This window comes from Phragmites australis, chromosome 8 (genome assembly GCF_958298935.1).
Source record: "Phragmites australis chromosome 8, lpPhrAust1.1, whole genome shotgun sequence".
In the NCBI taxonomy this organism is placed as follows: Eukaryota; Viridiplantae; Streptophyta; class Magnoliopsida; order Poales; family Poaceae; genus Phragmites; species Phragmites australis.
The window spans coordinates 30,330,328-30,348,878 of NC_084928.1; the positions used below are offsets into that span (position 1 = coordinate 30,330,328).

General features: G+C 48.8%; 3 protein-coding genes across 15 annotated transcripts in view; 1 reads left to right on the forward strand and 2 right to left on the reverse strand.

Moving 5' to 3' along the window:
• Positions 1–18,551, forward strand: part of LOC133927010 (protein transport protein SFT2-like) — a 63,027-nt gene that overhangs the window by 24,517 nt on the left and 19,959 nt on the right. The gene's annotated exons all lie outside the window — the stretch shown is intronic.
• LOC133927006 (uncharacterized) lies at positions 99–8,306 on the reverse strand. Of its 11 annotated transcripts, XM_062373224.1 has the most exons (16): positions 7,894–8,306; positions 6,789–7,393; positions 5,617–6,340; positions 5,285–5,484; positions 5,103–5,174; positions 3,982–4,053; positions 3,839–3,873; positions 3,670–3,757; positions 3,441–3,569; positions 2,793–2,984; positions 2,609–2,688; positions 2,094–2,166; positions 1,925–2,026; positions 1,485–1,596; positions 786–870; positions 99–705 (listed from the first exon to the last, which is right to left on the reverse strand). In XM_062373224.1, exons 1-16 carry the CDS (start codon positions 8,204–8,206, stop codon positions 525–527), a joined length of 3,063 nt encoding a protein of 1,020 aa, XP_062229208.1. In that variant the 5' UTR covers positions 8,207–8,306; the 3' UTR covers positions 99–524. The 11 variants fall into 11 exon arrangements, 4 of the variants coding, with proteins under 4 accessions (XP_062229208.1, XP_062229207.1, XP_062229205.1 ...); XM_062373223.1 differs by having other exon boundaries at positions 1,578–1,596; positions 5,285–6,340; XM_062373221.1 differs by having other exon boundaries at positions 5,285–6,340.
• On the reverse strand, positions 10,711–11,517 carry LOC133927729 (110 kDa U5 small nuclear ribonucleoprotein component CLO-like). The gene has a single exon (XM_062374142.1). The coding sequence runs from the start codon at positions 11,515–11,517 to the stop codon at positions 10,711–10,713; it is 807 nt and encodes a 268-aa protein (XP_062230126.1).

The following is an 18,551-nucleotide window of genomic DNA, read 5'->3' on the forward strand; positions in this document are numbered from 1 at the left end:
CTGCTCCTGTCTGCCCGCAAATTATTTACTCACCAGACAGTAATTTGCGTTTCGATTAATCAAAATACGCAAATGGCACCATGCTTATCGTAAAATTAGAAACACTGAACTCTTCCGTGGCGCTTTATTAAAAGGGCAGTCTCATGGATTTGCAACTGACCGCTGCCAAGACCATAGTTACAGTAACCAAAACCACTTGGTTATAGATGTCACGCCACTTCCGCACAAAAAAGAAAGATGTCACGCCACTTCCGCACAAAAAAGAAAGATGTCACGCCACTTCCGCACAAAAAAGAAAGATGTCACTCCACTCACAACATACCCACCCACTCGACTATTCATTCATAAAAGGTGTCAATTCCTAGATGTATTTACGGCGCTTAACACTTGCAACACCCTTGAAAAGGACTGATTTATGGATGCAATCAGCCATCACAAGCTGCACAAGAACATACATACAAAGCCAACACTGGTGATGTCTGCTGCCCACACGCCTTCCGACACATTGTACTCCAAAAATAGGGTCAGCCTGGTAACGAATGGATTAGCTGAGACACCATTCGGCACAGCCTTAGTATCATGGTGCGACCTGGTTGAAGGTTCCTTATAGAAACCATAGTCTTGTATATGCTTGGCTGTGCTAGCGTTGTCTGCGCTTCACAAACCTTAATCAGCAGCTCAGATGGCTCAGAAGGATAGACTGAGCTGTTTGAAATCAAACAAGGTTTAACGATAAGCAAATAGTATAGCTATGTAAAAAGAAGCTTTAGTGGCAGTGGACTAACCGGTTCAAGTCTGACATGTCAATGGTGAAAGCAATCCTTTTGCCACTCTTGAAATTCATGAAGCACAGACGGAGGGCAAGTTGACCTAATACATAAAACAGTGCAAATATTGTAGTGGTTATTCAGTTGTCTGTTTAGGATATAGAGTGTATGGTGCTAGACAGAACTTGATATGCAATTGAAGCCATATTTATACTTTTCAATACTAACATCAGTGAACTTCAAATAAAAGCCAGGTTGGAGTTTTCTATCTTTGAAAGCATATAACTATCTTTTACTAATATTAGTGATATGCTTTTTTCAGTTTCATCACTAAAACATGCTAAATAATACTATAACTTGAAACCATTGTCAAATCAAATGTAGTTCTCTCTGTTTCTTTCAGATGTACTTTCATGTATAAAAACATGGAGAAATCTCCATTACCTACACAAGTAGACAGTAGTTTTGCTTGACAACCAATGCATACACCATCTACCTCCCCTCAAGTAACATAACAAATAAGAGCCTATTTAATGACAAACTGAAAATTGTAAAAAAAAAAAGGTACTTACACCTACTGTTACGGTTTTTATGGATATGAACCTAAGATTCTATGAGTGATATGATATGTTAAGAAATATTTATGGGTTATTATTGCTTTATGACAAAAGCACAACAGTACTTGAAGATACAAGATGGAAGGGTGAGAGAGCAGACATGTCTGGGGCTCCAAAACAAAAGCAACGGAGGTCAGATTCAGTAACTCAATTTTAGCAAACTTGATTTCTTCTAGAACATCAATAAGATTACCCAGAAGCAAACTTGTCTCCTGCACAAATAATGATGCGAGTTGGTAAACAGAACCATGTTATAGGACTTCTAACATATGACAGGTATTTCAAAACTAAAAGGTTTAGTGTTACTGCCTAAATTGATACAACTGATTAGTGATTACACATGACAGCCATATGAGGAATTATCTCCATTATATAAAACATGTGGTAAAAGGGTGACGTCCACAGATGTTCACTTCATACAAGAAAGGTGCCTCTCATCGCATTTGATACGAATAAGCATAAGTGAAATTTATATAAAAGAAAAGGCAAGCAACCCAAATTGTCGCACCTCAGAAGTTCCAAATTCAAAGATAAACTCACCGTTGTCTTCTTCTGCAAGGATCGTAAATCACTAACTCTGTGGTTCTCCTCAGCTTTGAAAACAAAATTGAAAGCCACAGATGCATCCAAATTTGGAAATGTCTGACCAAGAGTAAGTGCCATGAGATTTATTCCATAAAGAAGAAAGAGAACAGTTTGCTCATCTCACCTGTCCTATTTTGGTTCCATTTAGTGAATTATTCACAAATATGCTAGACCTATCGCTGATGTTTAAGATGATCCTGTCAACGGAATAGTAGGACCAAATAAGGCACACTGAATAATGAGGCGAATATGTGTTCATTTGTTTCCTTGTTATCATGATTTATAGAAGTTGCGCCAATTGCAGCAGGATTTACCAGCCAGGACCAGAGTTTGACTTAGAAACCAGGAAAACGCAGAACTCTGGAGCTCTTTTTTCGTTTTCAACAACTAGGAAATTTTGGCCAATTATAGTCAGGTTTTTGCATTATTCTTACATAGAATAATCTTTCAAAACAGTGAAAATAAAAGTTGCGACTTGTCAAGTCAGACAAAACCCTGCAACTGAGCCAATTAAAGACAGTGGTTTGTTTGAACCAAGAACCAATGATAATGATGTAGCAATTTCCAATTCCAGAGTAGATATTAGAATCATGGTCGCTATAATTTGCAAAAATAATAGGTAATTCTGAGAATGATTACCTTTGGAACAACAAATTGCGATAGTTGAGGATGACATCACGCTTGCTGTCTCTTTTAACTGCATCATTCAGCTCCCAGAGCTGAATAAACAAATGAAATGTTAGTCAGCGAGAGAGACAGATACAGAGATCTACAGAGAGAAAAGTATTTACAGTAGAGTTAACATTAAGTCATACACCAATACCCCTGCTTGCTGGTGAATGACGCAACACTGTTTTCTCATCTCCAACTGCTCCTCAGCAGACCTCATAACACTATCACAGCTAATGTCACCTTTAATACTGAGAAAGCATTCGAGGGAACTCCTTAAGTTCTGCACCTTCTGATGAATACTGTTGAGTTCAAGCCTCTTTTTAGTTACAATAGCAAGCCCTTCCTGGGTAAGCACAAGAAGTATAAATCACCGCAACAAATAGAATTTTGTCTGCGACTGCATGAATTTCAAAGGAATGCAGATTCCCTACTTTATTTTGCCAAATGTAAGTTTAGATGATGGTCAAAGCAACAGAATTTACCCAAAATAAAGGGTAAAGAAGAATGAGAACAATGGGAAAGGGTGGCCGTAAGAATATAAGCACCAGAAGCTGCATAAGCAGTGGTAACAACAAGAACCATAACAACTCAAAGCCTGGAAGTAATAGATCGAAACCATGGCAGCAATTGAAAAGGAATCTACATTATTGGGGGTCAGATCCATCGCCTAGTTGTCTGTACTCTATAGTTGACTATATATATAGGGCTGCCTACTGAAGTACTGAAACCAACAAGACAGTTTGGAATGTGATATGCAGCACTGGAAAGAAAGGCAGAAAGCCTTACATTATGTCATTACCTGTCTATCATTGGCATTGATCAAAGTTGCTGCATGAAGAGAAGCATCCTTCATTTGTGCAGCACCTGAAATCTTAGATTTCAGAGAGCGGCACTCTTGAATTCCAACTTGACATAGCTGAGCTTTATTCTGCACCAGAATGAAAAGAAAGGAGTAATCTAGCATCTGACTTTACCTTAGAAGCCATATAGGCTTTTTTAAAATTAAAAAAACAGGAAGAGATCCCTACTCGGATTTTAGCCAGCTTCATATTATTTATTTGTAACTTTGCCTTTTCGTATAAAAGCTTGTCATGGAGAGATATTGCCTCCGCTAGTCTGGAGAAGCATGTTGAGTTATAAATTAGATATCATCTCATAGACAGGAATTAATGACATACAAATGTCAAACGATCGTACCTCTTTTGCTGATCACCACAGAAAATTCGGATCCTCTGGGTACACAAAACAAACATGGCACATAGATAAGTGGAAGAAACTTTCCTAACGGCAAGAGGCAACATGATGTTGGTTAAATTAGGAGCTAAAAGATGACAGCATACCACAGCAGTAGAAAGCCTTTTATATTTTCTAGCCATCTGAATCTCATCCAGCTTATCGCCTAGCATATCAAGCTTCATTCAAAAAATAAACAGAAAACAACATTAAGTACAACAATTAAATTCCGTAAAGATGTCTATAGAACACCTTGAGTGCTAGATCATCAGATTGAATTGAACACATGTAATATTTCATATGCAGAAATTATTAATTTGCTGAACAGAAATTCGCAGGACAAGTCTAGAGAACTGTAGATTCTGAACATCAGTCAGCAACTGTACTCATAGTTCCTGATAGGCTAGCACACCATATCTGATTAGTCTCCACAAGTGTACTAGACTGCCAGTGCGTGTTTGAGTATGTTTACTACATGATCAGAAGAGTGCAGCTTCCGGATTTGAGGATAGATGTGTTTGGAAATAAATCAAATAATGTTTCAATGGATGGTGGTCATCTGATTAGTTGAAATCCTGGATGACCATTTTAAACCACTGTGTATTATTTACAAGATAAATGCTACAACATGTATTACCTCAAAGACTCCCAAGAGTTCAGGACACAACGGATATCAAACTTATGATTCACATCATTTACAATTACGCACATAAAAAAGAACAAGAAAAACTACATGAAGTTGGCATCATAAATACTCCAAGACATAAAAAAAGGCAAACCCAAGATACTCTTTGGCTAACTACACTTATGTAGTCTAAATTGTTGCAAAGTTACGCTTTTGGAGTATATTTCACGAAGCTACATAAACTTTGTCCATATTATCATAAAACTATACTTTTTAGAACGGTTAGTTTGGACATCAATTGACATCTTGGGCCCAGACACAAAGTCTGTGAGCTCCAACTATGTCTTGCTTGTGGGTCCGAGATGTCAGTTGACATCCAAACTAATGTTGATAGAAACAAAGTGTAGTTCATGATAATATGTGCAATGTTTTTTTTTTCAAAAATAAGGTTATCTCAGTAGTCAAGGGTTCCCGAGGACTTGTAAATGAACTTTATTATTTTTTAAATGTTTACTTACTACAGTGACAGGGAAACGTATACAACAACAAAGCCTTTTTGTCCCAAGCCAGTTTGGGGTAGTCTAGGCAAGGAAAAATGTATACCTGTTCTAAATTAAGCTTACTTATAGATGCTGAGAAAACTTGCTCCGTGGCATTAGAGATGATACATACTACCTGTATAAAGGAAAACAGTCTTGATTTTATACAGAAGCTAGCCACTTCAAAGTTCAAACACCTTGAGTAACATTGAAAGTTCAGATATTGTTTAAACTGGTAACTTTTACCTTGTTCCAGTCAACATTTACTAACTGCCCATTATCATGAGCATCATTCTGTCTTTCTTCACCTATATAAGAAGACTGAGATACACAAGTAAGCTGTTTTCTTGATTTTCTAGGACTTCTTGCTGCCTTAGCTGTTTCCTCAGGACGCTCTTGCACAGCACGACCATTTTCTTTAGCACTTCTCTTTTTTCCACCACCATCTAAATCCAGAAGAGAATTGCATTCGTGACTAGGTTGGCTATCCAAAGTAAGGACATCACATGAAGTATCCAGAACCTTAGTGGCCTCATTTAGCCCCTGTCTCGGAGGAATGCCTAGAATAAAAGACTCACCGGTTTTCTTCAATTGTCGTTGCGGAACAGAATTAGAAGAAACAAATAAGATGGAATCGTGATCTTCAGCGTTGCTGAATATGTCATTTGTTTGAAGATCAAGTTCATTCCTCTTGACCAGTGGTAATCGTGAAGCTGCAGGTGATTCTTGAAGCCTCCTGATTTTCAGTACATTTTCCAGAGCAGAAATTCTCTTGCCATGTTCAACAAACTCGCTACCCAAAGAACAAGCCTCCTGGCTTGCCACTTTACTATTGGATAGAGGATTAGGACTGAAGAGTTTCTGTCTTTTTGAGCGTAGGGAGGATATAGAGCCTTGTGGAAATTGCAATGGCTGACCTACAGTTCTCAGAGTATGTACAATGATTTCTGTATCCATCACTTCATTTTGTTGGTGCAGCTGCTCAGCATCCTTCAGAGAAAAGGCAGGAGCTGCACTGGACAATTGGGAAGCTTTTGTAATGTGATTTGTTCCAGGTGGTTGGTCTTTAGACAATGGTTGATCCAAGAGAGGGGGTTTCAAGTCGACATTACTCATGGAGGAAGCACTTGTGGTGCCATTTGATCCAGATGGTTGATCTTTCGACAATGATTGATACAAGAGAGGGGGTTGAAGGTCAACGTTACTCGTGAAGGATTTATATGGTGTTGAGAGCAATACAGGAGGTTCTACAGCATTGTTGACACCAGGGTAAACAACCATGTGATCATGCTTGCAGTTTTCCTGCAAAATAGTTCAATTACGAGAAACAGATAAGCACCAAAGCAACAGATGTCCAATGAACCAAATAACCATATGATAGTAAAACTATGAGAAACAAGGCACAGAATAAGGAAAACCTAGTCAAAGACACAAGCTAGCCTGGCATTCAACATTGCAACTGTGAGATAATTGTCCACGACAACGGCTATGAAGGATGTTACTCCCTCCGATTGCAAATATAAGTCGCCCTAGAATCCATGCCACATGCCAGTCGAACATTTTTTTTTTTTGGGAACATCAATATATTGAAAAGTGTCTAGATTCTCCAGATACTTCTAAGTTCTAACTAATGGATAGCTAAACGGCAAGAAGAAAGTATGAGACTGAAATTGTACCAAAATTGGTAATATAATACATGGGCAGCTTTTTATTAAAAAAATGGGTAAAAGGAAAGGATCAAATACCGAACCTTAGATTTCTCATGACCATCAATTATCATCACATTATCTTCTTGAATTGGATCAGTGCTGATTGAAACTGGATTTCTCACGGAAATGCTCTCCTCGGCAATATGAACAGTACCCAGCTCATCAGAAGATATACTATTGCCAATGCATGAATTCTCTTCTCTGTGTTCATTCTCAGATGCAGCCAAAGTTAAAACACGATTAGGATTTACATCAGCAACGGCAGCTTTAGGAGACTTTCTCTGTTCGACTTTTATCTTCTGTATTACATTGTTCAACGTGGGTGATAGCTTACCATAATCATAAGTTCTAGGGTTACCAGTTAACAGACTCATGTCAGTCAATGCATCTCGACCACTACTTGATTTTCTTCCAGGCTCAGATACATTCAGTTCCTCTAGGGGTCCCTTAGGTGCCGTATTAGGTGTCCTTAAACTTCCAGCTGAGTTGGCTGTACAGTCATCTGGAGGATCAATATTGCGAAAATGCAAAGAGAATGTCCTGGAATCTAAAGTTATATCATGGTTGTCATCCTCAGATATTCCAGAATCCGATGGTCTTCCTGTTTGAATAAAGCTTGCTGATACAGGTCCAAAGAAGTTCTCATCTGTCATAAGAATGGGCATAGTGAGAAGACAGAATGCCTTTCCACGAAGTAATATGGCATTGTGGGGAACGCATAACTAAGAAAAAACGGAAGGGTCACACTAGAACCATGGACCCCCCCCCCCCCCCTCACAAAAAAAATGAAACCAACCCCACTAACTTCAAATCCATCAAAATGTGTGATGTCTGCTTGCTTAATATATTGTGCAATCAACGAGTCCATTTTAGATCTCTATTGCGTATGTATTCAGCATTCAGCACAGCGAATTTGCCCAAACAAATCGGCATGGCACTTCTGACATCAACATTTGGATCAAACACTTTAAGAGAAGTAACATAATTGACTTACAAATGCAACAACCTGAGCATCAGAAGTAACATCCGAACAAACAACCTAATACCCCTGCGCTTGTTGGGAGAAAACAATGTGGGTTCGTGACAAAATCAAACGGGCTAATTTACAAGGCATTTTTGTCCTAAACAAAGAAAGGAAAGCTTCACCATCAGTGGAGGCGACGGATCCGGCGCCGCTGCCGGGGGACGACGAGTCGACCTCCCGCGGGAAGAAAACCGGGGGCCGCAGGAACTCCTCCTCCGTATCGTCCCCGTCTTCCCGCTCCCGCTCCACCGAGGAGGACCTCCCGGGGGAGGGGGACGCGGAGCGCTCCTCGGGAGCCGTCTCGAAGTCCTCGTCGCGGTCGAACACGCGCACCGCGGTGGTATCCGCGAAGCTCACGCGGCGGGAGCGCCTTCGCGCGACCGTTTCCTCCTCCGTCGCCGGCGACATAAGGCGGCCGCCGCCGTCGACGTCCATAGAGGTGGGGCCTAGGACTACTGTGAGTGAGGGCTAGGGTTTGGCGCTTGAAATCCTGTGGACGGCGAAGACGGTGGCTGATGCGGATTTTTGGAGGGAATTTTTTTCATTCTTTGATCTCCAGGTCGAGTAATGAAGCATATATGGGCCTTCTATGGCTCGGTTGGTATATTGGGCTGGATATGTGAAGGCCCACTTGTTAATATGGATGCGGTCGATATGAGATAAATCTCTCTTCTCTCCCGCATAAAAACTTAAAAATCTCTAAAATTTAAATAATTTATCTATTTTTTTCATACACTTTTGTTCTTCAGCCTTCCCGCCTCGTTACCAACTAGGAATATAAAACTGTTTTACTAATGAAATAAATAAAGAAATTAGAAAGAAAATTACCGAATAGTCTCTTTTTCAGATCCCATTTAAAATCAAACTATCGCTCTCAACGTATTCGTTCAACAGCGCTCATATAACACATAACACATCTCTGTACTTAAATTTATGCTTGATATTATCGTATCTGATATTTATGTTTTTAATGCAATGCACAACACTTGGCTATTTTCTTTATATCGGACTTTTGATCTAAGCTCTCACCATGCAGTATCCATCATAAGCTGACGTTTCCCGTACTGATCATGTGTACGCAGCTCAACAATATCCCAGTTCCAAAAAAAGCTCAACAATATCTTTTACAAGGAGACTCGTACATTGATAGTTCCAATAAACCAGGGAAAAAGATCAATAAATGTAAGATGCCTTAATGAACTTCAAATCATTTCACTGATACATTTGTTGAAACGGAGAAGGAAAAAGAAAAGGGATCAAACAAGTAAAATTTTACGTCACCAACTCTACATCCCCGAAGATACCGTTGCCGCTCAGCGTTAAGATAGTAAAAAATCATCTCTAGGTCTCAACCCTCGAGGGTCACGCTAATTGGTTAGACGATGTAGATGCTACAGAAATAGTACATACTACATACATACATGATAGCAGATGGTACTCAATCCTACGATGATCATTTGATACATGATATCAAACAATCGAAATGCGCCTGCGATTGGAAGAGACTTGGCTGATTCTAGCTTCCCGTCTGTAACTAGCCAAGGACCATTTGCATCTTCTCAAGTGTTGCAGCTTCAGCATGAAATACAATTTACACAAGTTAACAGAAAAAAAAAAGAGTGATGCTATTTATCAGGAGCCTAAAAACGTCTTCCTCTTCAGGCGACGCGGGTAAACCGTTCGATCTAGATCCGACGCCTCTGATCCTTTCTTCTTCCTCAGTGCTTCTTCTTCCAAACGCGCATTGTGCTTCTTCTTCCTCACGACATGCAGCTCGTTCACCCACCTCCCGCCTTCCTCCACCTGTCTCCAGTAGCGCTCTTGCTGCCGGATTTGCTGGTTCCGCCCGCCGCCACACTAACCCGACTCCGCCGGGCCATCTCCGCTCGCCCCCGCCTTGCCCACCGGTCGTCCTTCGCCACCCACGGCCGGTGGCCTCCCCGCTGCTCCCCCCCACGCCCGCCTCCTCTGTCGGGCCGGACTCCCTCCCTAGGAGCTCCCTCTAAGCCCGCAGATGGAGAATCCCGCCACTAAACCTCACCGGCTTACATCGCATGAAATCATCTCCGCGATTTCAGGAGCCTAAAGATTAGGAAGCATGATAAAATAAAGGTGGCACAATGTTCCTACAAAGTGATTTGGTTGTTAAACCCATCACTACGTGGTTATAACTTAAATGAAGCATGTTCCAACTTTCAAGACACAACACTCAATAGGTTGACCGTTTTAAATGACGATATCACTTTTTCTATAATTCAAGAGAAACCACGTAATAATCATACATGCTGGATGCCTCGGAATCCTCAAATGCACTGAAATCCTCCACCCAAAGTAAACCCAGCATATCATATGAATTCCACTCTATGTCCTCTGCCTAAACTGAGAACATATTGGTATGGCATGTTTGTACCCAGCAGGAACACCAGCTTGTGCACGTCATGAATCACTACTACACTGTTCCCAAGCACACGAAAAGGTGTACTTACACAAATCTGGCAAGCAATGTATCACCATTTACTAATCTTACTCAAAACCGTGGAGAGCAAAGTAGTCTATATTTGCTATCTAACTTAATTTGTGGGTGATTACAATGTTCTTTTTGGCATATGCCAGCAACCAGGCCCCCTATTTATTACTTTCAGCAATGTCATCCGCTACTCATTTTATTGGTGGGAAGTAAGATGTTTGTAGCAGTTTTTGTGACACAAAAAGATATGCTCTGTTCCTTTCCAATCAAAATGGAGCACCCTAAATATGGGTGGGGGGGGGGGGGGGGATGCCAGTGAAATGGCGAAGGTATTATAAGTGAATCCAAGTTATAGTGAATTAGGCTAACCAAATCGGCAAATCATATCCCACATAGAGATCATGCATTTCTGCCATCACCCTAACCTTTTCTCTAAAATATGTATGACTAGTAATTCCAGCATAATCCATCACTATAGCAAACAGACAGATATAAAGCAATAGAATCGGTACATTACCATAACACCCTCGGCAGCATCAACAACAAGCACAGCCCCATCCGCAAGCCGCAGTGCAGCAGTCATCTCATCGGAGAAATTGACATGACCAGGCGTGTCCATGATATTGCACAGGTATGACTTGCCATTTCCCCCTTCGAGCACGAGAGACATCGGCACAGCCTTGATGGAGACCTGCCGCTCCTGTTCGTCCACCCGGGTGTCCGTGAACCGAACGTGCCGCTCCCCCTCGGAGTCGAATGTGTCCACCTCGTGCGTCTGCTCCACGAGCATGTCCATGAACACCGTCTTCCCGTGCTGCAGGTGACCGACGAGGGCCACGTTGCGCACCAGCGCAGGGTTGCCCGCGAGGCCGAGGAGGAAGTCGGTGGAGGCGTAGGTGGATGTGGCCCCGGCGCGGGTGCCGACCTCGAACTTCACGACGCGGGGCGGCACGACGATGGGCATCTCGAGCGGCTGCTCGTCCTCGTCCATGACGAGCGCCTCCACGCCCGGGCCGTACACCTCCTCCGCGGTGGGGTAGTACTTCTTGTCCTCGGCGAGCACCACGGCCTGCTGGGACGGGTCGGCGTCGCCGTCGTCGTCCACGTCCATGAGGGCCACGGGGCGGGAGGGGGATCCCGACGGGGAGCGCGCGGAGGGGGAGGGCGAGCGGGACGCAGAGGGGGACGGGGAGGCGGCGGCGTCGGAGTAATCGGAGTCGGAGTCGGCGAGCTCCGGGCCGATGTAGTTGCCGAATTCGTCGTAGAGGCTGTCGTCCATGGCGGCGGCGGCGACGACGAGGAGCGGCTAGCGTTTTGGGCGGCGACGGAACTGGGGGAGAGTTTTGGGATTTGGGAGGGAGGAGGGAAGGGAAGGCTGGTACGAAGAGAACAGGGGCTGTTTGGTTGGGACTTGGGAGGCAGAGGGAACATGGCAAATTTAAGATGGTGTTTTAAAAATTTGGTCTTTGTTTTAAGATTAAAATTTAGTTATGTTTTGAAAAAAAATTGGTCCATTAAAATTTTCTATAATATTTTTAGATAAATCTCGAACGGCCAAATGTTTTGCTAAAATTTTTTATCGGACAAATTTTGGTTTGGCCTCAAACCAAACGTCATTTTAACGGCTAAAAGTTAGCACTGCCTTAATTTAGTCTTTGACCAAATTTTGACTTAGTCTGTTAGGGCAAAAACCAAATCGCCCTTAGAGCCGCTTATATCTCTACTATAAAACACTATTCACTCTATTATCTTCTTATATCTAATAAAATCTCTAAAATTTAATTAATTTATCCAATTTTATCATCCACTTTCATCCTTCAGTCTTCTCGTCTCGTTACTGGTTACGGATATAGGACACGTTTTACTAATAAAAATAAAGATAGAAATTAGAAGAAAAATTAGCGAATAATCTCCTCCTCGTTTTTAGATCCTATCTAAAATCAAATTCTTTTGAGTTTATAATCAAATTCGTTCAGCAACACATATATGGCGTATATATATCTCCATATTTTAAGTTTATAATTAATATTATTATATCCAATATTTCTGTTTTTATTGTAACGCATGGACATTGAACTAGTAAAAGTGAAATCACGAGTTCTCGCGATATTACGTGCAGGGTTGCGGGAGTTTTCAAACCGACGTAGTGAGACCGTCCAAATTCCTTTGGATCTGGATCCTATCACTCAGGAGGACCTGGACAACGTCGTGCTACGATGTGAACTTCTACCTCGTCTGCCATGGGAATAGCCTAGTTCCAAGGGCTCTAGCGGCTGTCGCTAGAGATGGTTAAATGGGCCATTTAGGTTGGCCCGATACAAATTTGGCTCGGTTATGGTATGGTCCGAACGGCTTGGTTATTGTAATGTGCTATGCTGTGCCGGCCCGCCTGTCTATCCCTCGGTCCATGGCATGGTCTGTCGGTCATCGTGCCATGTCGGATCGGTCCGGACACGATTACGGCTCGGCAGTACGGCCGGCCCGACGGGCACGACAGGCATGGCGGCACGACAGGCACGGACGGCCCAACGGCACACGAGCGATCTGTCGGCACAGCCGGCCCGATAAAATAAAAAAATAGCTATAAAATTGAAAAAAATATAGAAAATAGATAAAAAAAATATAGAAAATAGATAAAAATATCTACAAAATTAAAAAAATATAGAAAATAGAAAATAGCCGGGCCCATGAGTGACGGGCCGGATCGTGCCCGTGCCGGCGGGGGCTGGGCCATGCACATGTCGGCCCGACTCAGCCGAGTCGTGCTATGCCGGCAAGCCGTGGCACACGCTCGGCCCAGGCACGGCCCATGGCCTAGTGCCCGTGTCGGTCGAGGTCTTCAGGACCTTCTCTGTTTTGTCGGGTTGACAGTACTCATCCCGGAGGGTCCAGGTTCCCCTCCGGGAGAGCTTCTCGGTTTAGAATTAATTTCCAACCCGGAGTCTCCGGGTTCACCCAGATACTCCGGATCATCCAGACTTTTTCATCTACCCCGAGAAGTTACCCATTCACTTCATCTTTTATAACTCCTCTTTCACCCTCTCACCGTGGAGAAGCCCCCTCCGGCAATTTCAAGACTCCACCGTGGAATTTGCGAGTTCATCATTGTCGGAGGATGAACTCCTGTCGCAGGGATCCCGAGAGACCCCTTTTTAGAGATTCGGCCGGGGGATGATCCTGGATAAGCTTGTTGGGAAATAAGCGGGAACGAAAACAAATGCAATGGCTGGTGGGAGATGATCGCCCTGACGCGAGAAAAATGGGTGCACTGGGGTTTAGACAGGTTCGGGCCGCACGGAGGCGTAACACCCTACTCCTGTGTGAGTGTTATATCTGCCCTTGAAGGGAATTCTTCAAGGATGTATCTGATTACAAGAGAGAGACACCTACTGAGAGCTTGAGGCTCTCGTGTTCTAGCTTGGCTTGAGCGGGTTTGAGCGTCTGCGCCCTCTTCTTCACACACCACACCCTTTACGTGTTCTTCATTCTTTCCTTTTATAGGCGCGCCGACCTCGACATATCCTGAATGGGAAAGAGGGGATGCGAATGCCAAGGTGCCACGGAGAAAGGCGTCATCATTTCGTCTTGGCGAAGTGACAGGGGCGGTGGAGAAATGCGGCGCGCATCCGACCACCCGCCACTGTGGAAGCCTCCGGGCGCCATAAAGGGGGCCCACCGGGCAGCCTCAGAGGTGCCCGGTGCGCCCACCCTGTCTTGTCTTTCTACTAGGGCAGGGTGGCCGGCGGAGCGTTTCGATTCTGGCAACGTTATCCCGAGGCACCCGGGTGAAACGGGACGGGACCCGTGCATTTAATGGACCCACGCCCCCCTGCCAGTGCATGGCAGGGTCTGACACTGGGGCGTGGGCAGCTGAGAATGTCAGGATGTCAGGATGTCAGGCCGCGCGTGCCTATTAAATGCGGCATTGGGCCTTTGACTGGATGACATCCTGACGACGGGACCCTTCGGGTCGTCGAATGATCTTGCGCGAACCTTCGGGGAACCGAGTCCTCGGGGGCTGCCACGTGCAGCCCCGAGCACTCTCTCCCGAGTACTTCGGGGGGATCTTCGGGGAACCGAGTCCTCGGGGGCTGCCACGTGCAGCCCCGAGCACTCTCTCCCGAGCACTTCGGTGGGACCTTCGGGGCACCGAGTCCTCGGGGGCTGCCACGTGCAGCCCCGAGCACTCTCTCCCGAGTACTTCGGTGGGACCTTCGGGGCACCGAGTCCTCGGGGGCTGCCACGTGTAGCCCCGAGCACTCTCTCCCGAGCACTTCGGTGGGACCTTCGGGGCACCGAGTCCTCGGGGGCTGCCACGTGCAGCCCTGAGCACTCTCTCCCGAGCACTTCTTTCCCGGTATTTGGGCTCTACGGATCATCGGGGAACTAGGGTGCTCGGGAACCAGAGGCGGCGGCCCCGAGCACCTTCTCCCGGGACTTAGCTTCTTCTTACCTTGCAGGGTGGTGACATGTGGCGGATGGCCGGCCTGGTCTCGGGACTTAGGGACCCCTGGTTCTGAATACACCGACAATCATCATGTGGCAGGGCGAGGCTGAGGCACCCCTGGTTCTGAATACCCCGAGGCCGAGGCTGGCGCAGACGCCATGTGGCAAGCTTTCGAGAGGTGGCCCTTGCGGACCTAGACCTCAAGTACGCCCCAACGGGAAAATGAGTGGACGCGTGTCCACACAACTTCTGAAGGGTATGATGACCATACGGGCGGCACGCGCGGTCGCTGCGCAGATCGAGGAAAAATACGCCTGGCAACCGCTGACATCGCGCGATCGGCGGGAGATTCGCCTGGCGGTGGCGTCGATCGAGGCGACGCTTCGCCGAGCGAACCGTTTGGGTGGCAGTTTTTGAACTTTGAGATATAAAAAGGGGGAATGGAACAGTCCGTTCCCCTTTTTACGCTCTCTTGCACTTGTGCTCTTGCCTTCTTCGTGCTCCGAAGCCTTTAGGGATTTTTCAGGCGACCGGAGCATTCTTCCTTCTCTCTCTCTTTTCACCACCAAAATACCTTTCATTCTTGCCGAGATGACGAGGGTTGGAGGAGGACGCCGTGACAAGGCTTCGGACAGCATCTTGCCGGAGTCTCGTCTGAGAAACGAGGAGGCGGCGGACAAGATCAGGAAACTGCTGGTGCCGGAGGGGCAAGCAGGTGCTGTAGTGGTGACGCCGGCGAGCCTGACGCCAGCGACGACCGTCCCAGGGTGGACCATCCTCTTCACCTCCTTTGTGGCGGCGGGGTTGGTGCCGCCGTTCTCCGCCTTCTTCCTGCAAGTGCTGGAGACGTACGGCATTCAAATGGTGCACCTAAGCCCCAATTCCGTCGTGGCGTTGGCGGTCTTCGCACATCTCTGCGAAATGTTCGTGGGGGTGATGCCGTCGGCGACGCTGCTTCGCCATTTCTTCGTCCTTCGGCCGGTGGGGAAGAAGAGGGGGCACTCCACGGCGGACGTCGCGGGGTGCTGCAACCTTCGGCTCCGGGAAGGCCTGGGGGACCATTACATTCCCCAGGTGCTGCGCAGCAAGTGGGAGGAATGGCGATGGGACTGGTTCTTCGTCGACATCGATCCCCACGAGCGCCTCGAATTGCCAGAGAAGGCGGCGGAACCTCGGCGATCGACGTGGGAGGCGCCGCCGCCAGAAGACGCGAGGCTGAAGCCGGTGCTGGAGCGCATCTTGGAGCTGCGCGAGTCCGGGCTGACCTCCGTCATGGTGGTGGCGGATTTTCTGCGCCGTCGGTTGGCGCCTCTGCGAGAACGGGCCCGGCCGAGCTGGTTCTCCACCGGGCCGGAGGACATCACCAGGACCCAGATTGGAGCGAGCTGGGATCTGGGGCCGGCGGAACTGCGGGGGATGACAAGGGTAATCACCGGAATGGAGGACATGGGCCTGGCGGAACTCCCGTGGCCGGAGATGGCACTCTGTGCCAACCCCAACCGGGTGGCCATCATGAGGCGGCTGCCGGAGTTCGACGCCCAGGGGCCCGTGGACCGGCCAAGAAGCCGGAGTCCTGAGGCCTCCGAACTCCCCGGGCTGGAGGAACTACTTGGCGAGGAGGTCACTGGCAGTTCGGCGCAGGCTGGCGAAGGGGTCGCCGCAGGCGGCAGCCGCCGTGCCAGAGAGGAGGGCACCACTGAAGTCGTAGAGGAGGTGGCGCCGGGAGACCGGGGAAAGCGTCCCAGGGCCCTAATTCTAGTACCGGATTCTCCGCCGTCGCCGAAGGCGGCGGCGGCGTTCCCGGTGCTGGCGCCGCGGCTGGTGCGGATGGGGGCTGCGCCGGCGCCAGAGACCCGCGCGGCTGATCCGGAGCCCCGCGCGGCGGCACCCGAGGCCCGCGCAGCGGCCACGCCGAACCCCCAGCGGAAGAGGCGGCGGGAGGAGTCTGGACCGACGGCACCGGACCCGGACATTAGGCTCCCAGCGGCCAAGTGGCAGTATCGGTGAGCCTCCTTTCTTGCTTTTTCCTGGGCATTTCTGGCCCGAACTAAGCTTTTGACATTTTTCATTTGTCTCCCGTAGGCCGACCGCGGGTGCCACCGCGCCGGGGAAAGCGCGGGCGCCAAGGCCAGAGCCGAGCCCGCCGGCTGCGCCGACAGAGGCCGGCACAGGAACGGCGGAGGTGCCAATTGACGTGACGGCCACTGGGTGAGAGGCGGAGGCGGCGGCCGAGAGGAGGGCGCCGGTGGAACCTACCCCGGGCGCGGAGAGCCCGGGGCGGATAACGGTGGAGGTGGATGTTCTGCCGGGGCCGGTGGACAGGGCGGCCGATGCGGGAATGCGGCCGCCGCCCGAGTCTTCGGCGCCGGCGGAGCCTACCCCGGGCAGGCAGAGCCCGGGGCGGATGGCGGTGCAAGGCTCTGCGGAGAGCTCGGCCCCCCTGGAGGCACTCTGCGGAGAAGCCTGGGCCCCACCGGTGCCCGGCCAGCCCGCCGATCCTTTCCTGGCCGCCATTGAAGGCGTCCAAGTAGCGGTTGGGCGGCTGGGCGCAGCGGTGAACGCCAAGGAGGGGGAGCTCGAGGCCGAGCGCGCCCGCCTGGCATCGGAGAAGGCGCGGCTGGCGGGCGCTCAGGAGGAGGCCCGCGCGGCGGCCGCGCGGGAGCAGAAGCTCCTAGAAGACATCCGCGCGGAAGCCGCGCGGGAACGAGAAACTTTGAAGACCGCGCGGGCAGAAGCCGCGCGGGAACGAGAAGACGCCGCCCGCTTGGCTGAGGCATCGAGGCAGCAAGCTGCCGAGGCCCTTGCCAGGATGGGGCAGGCGCAGGAGAGGGAGGTGGCAGTCGCAGCCCGGGAGCAGGCGGCGGAGGAGCGGCAAGCCGAGCTGGCCCGCCGGGAGGGCGCGGCCGAGAAGACGTGCGCTGACCTCCAGCGCAGGGAAGACGACCTTCGGAAGATCAGGGAGGAGATCCACCGTTGGGAGGAGGTCGTTTCCTTGCGGGAGGTGGACAATGAGTTGTCGGCGTCGGATCTCGACGCCCGGGAGACTTCGGTGGCCCAGAAGGAGGACGCGCTGGCCCGGCGGGAGGGCGAGCTAAGTCGCCGAGAAGGCGAACTGAGTCGTCGAGAAGGCGAGGCTGACTTGGCGGCGGCGGCCATGGCGACCAAGGTGGAGCAGAACGCGAAGCACGAGGCGGAACTGACCGCCCGTGAACGTGCTTTATCCGAGATGGTGGCCAAGGTGAAGCAGGCTGCCGCCCCCGCAGCAGTTGGCGGTTCTTCCGGTCCGGTCGGGGACCAGGGACTTGAGGCACAGCTGCGGGCCGCCAAGGAGAAGCTCGAGACCGCCTTTGTCTCGCGGGTCAACCTCGAGCATATGCTGGAAGACGTACTCCGGCAGATGCGGCGAGCCGTAGAGAAGGGTGGTCTCGGACGGCTCGTTGGAGGCGAGAAGGGCGACGGCCCCGGACGACAAGTGTTGGGGCTGCAGCAGGTCTGCGAGCATCTCGAGGCCCTGCCTTGGGCGGTCCAGGAACTCGCCACCCGGGAGGGACGTGGCTTAGCGCATGCAGTGGCCGAGCACGTCCTGGCCTGCTACCGAAGCAGGGACCCTAACTTCCCGCTGGAGCCGGCGCGGGAGGGAGTGGTCGAGGCTGAGGGAGAGGCCGCCCGGGCAGCGGTCCGGAGTACCGCCGCCGAGGTGGCGGCCGGCTTCAGGCGAGAGGTGCCGCCGCCGCCAGCCCCCGGGGACGACTCAGAGGACTCAGCCGACGCCTCTGCTGCCGACTAGATCTTTTGCAGTCTTTTTTCTTTTGTTATCTTGATGAATGTAGATGTAGGAGTGAACTCTTAGAAAATGCCTTGTATCT

Excerpts from the sequence above, each read along its gene's own strand:
- LOC133927006 (XM_062373221.1), bottom strand. The coding sequence starts at position 8,206 with ATGGACGTCGACGGCGGCGGCCGCCTTATGTCGCCGGCGACGGAGGAG. Across the intron at positions 7,394-7,893 it reads ATCCGTCGCCTCCACTGATG|ATGAGAACTTCTTTGGACCT; the intron begins GTGAAGCTTTCC and ends TTCTTATGACAG. Across the intron at positions 2,027-2,093 it reads ATGGAACCAAAATAGGACAG|ACATTTCCAAATTTGGATGC; the intron begins GTGAGATGAGCA and ends ACTCTTGGTCAG.
- LOC133927729 (XM_062374142.1), bottom strand. The coding sequence starts at position 11,517 with ATGGACGACAGCCTCTACGACGAATTCGGCAACTACATCGGCCCGGAG.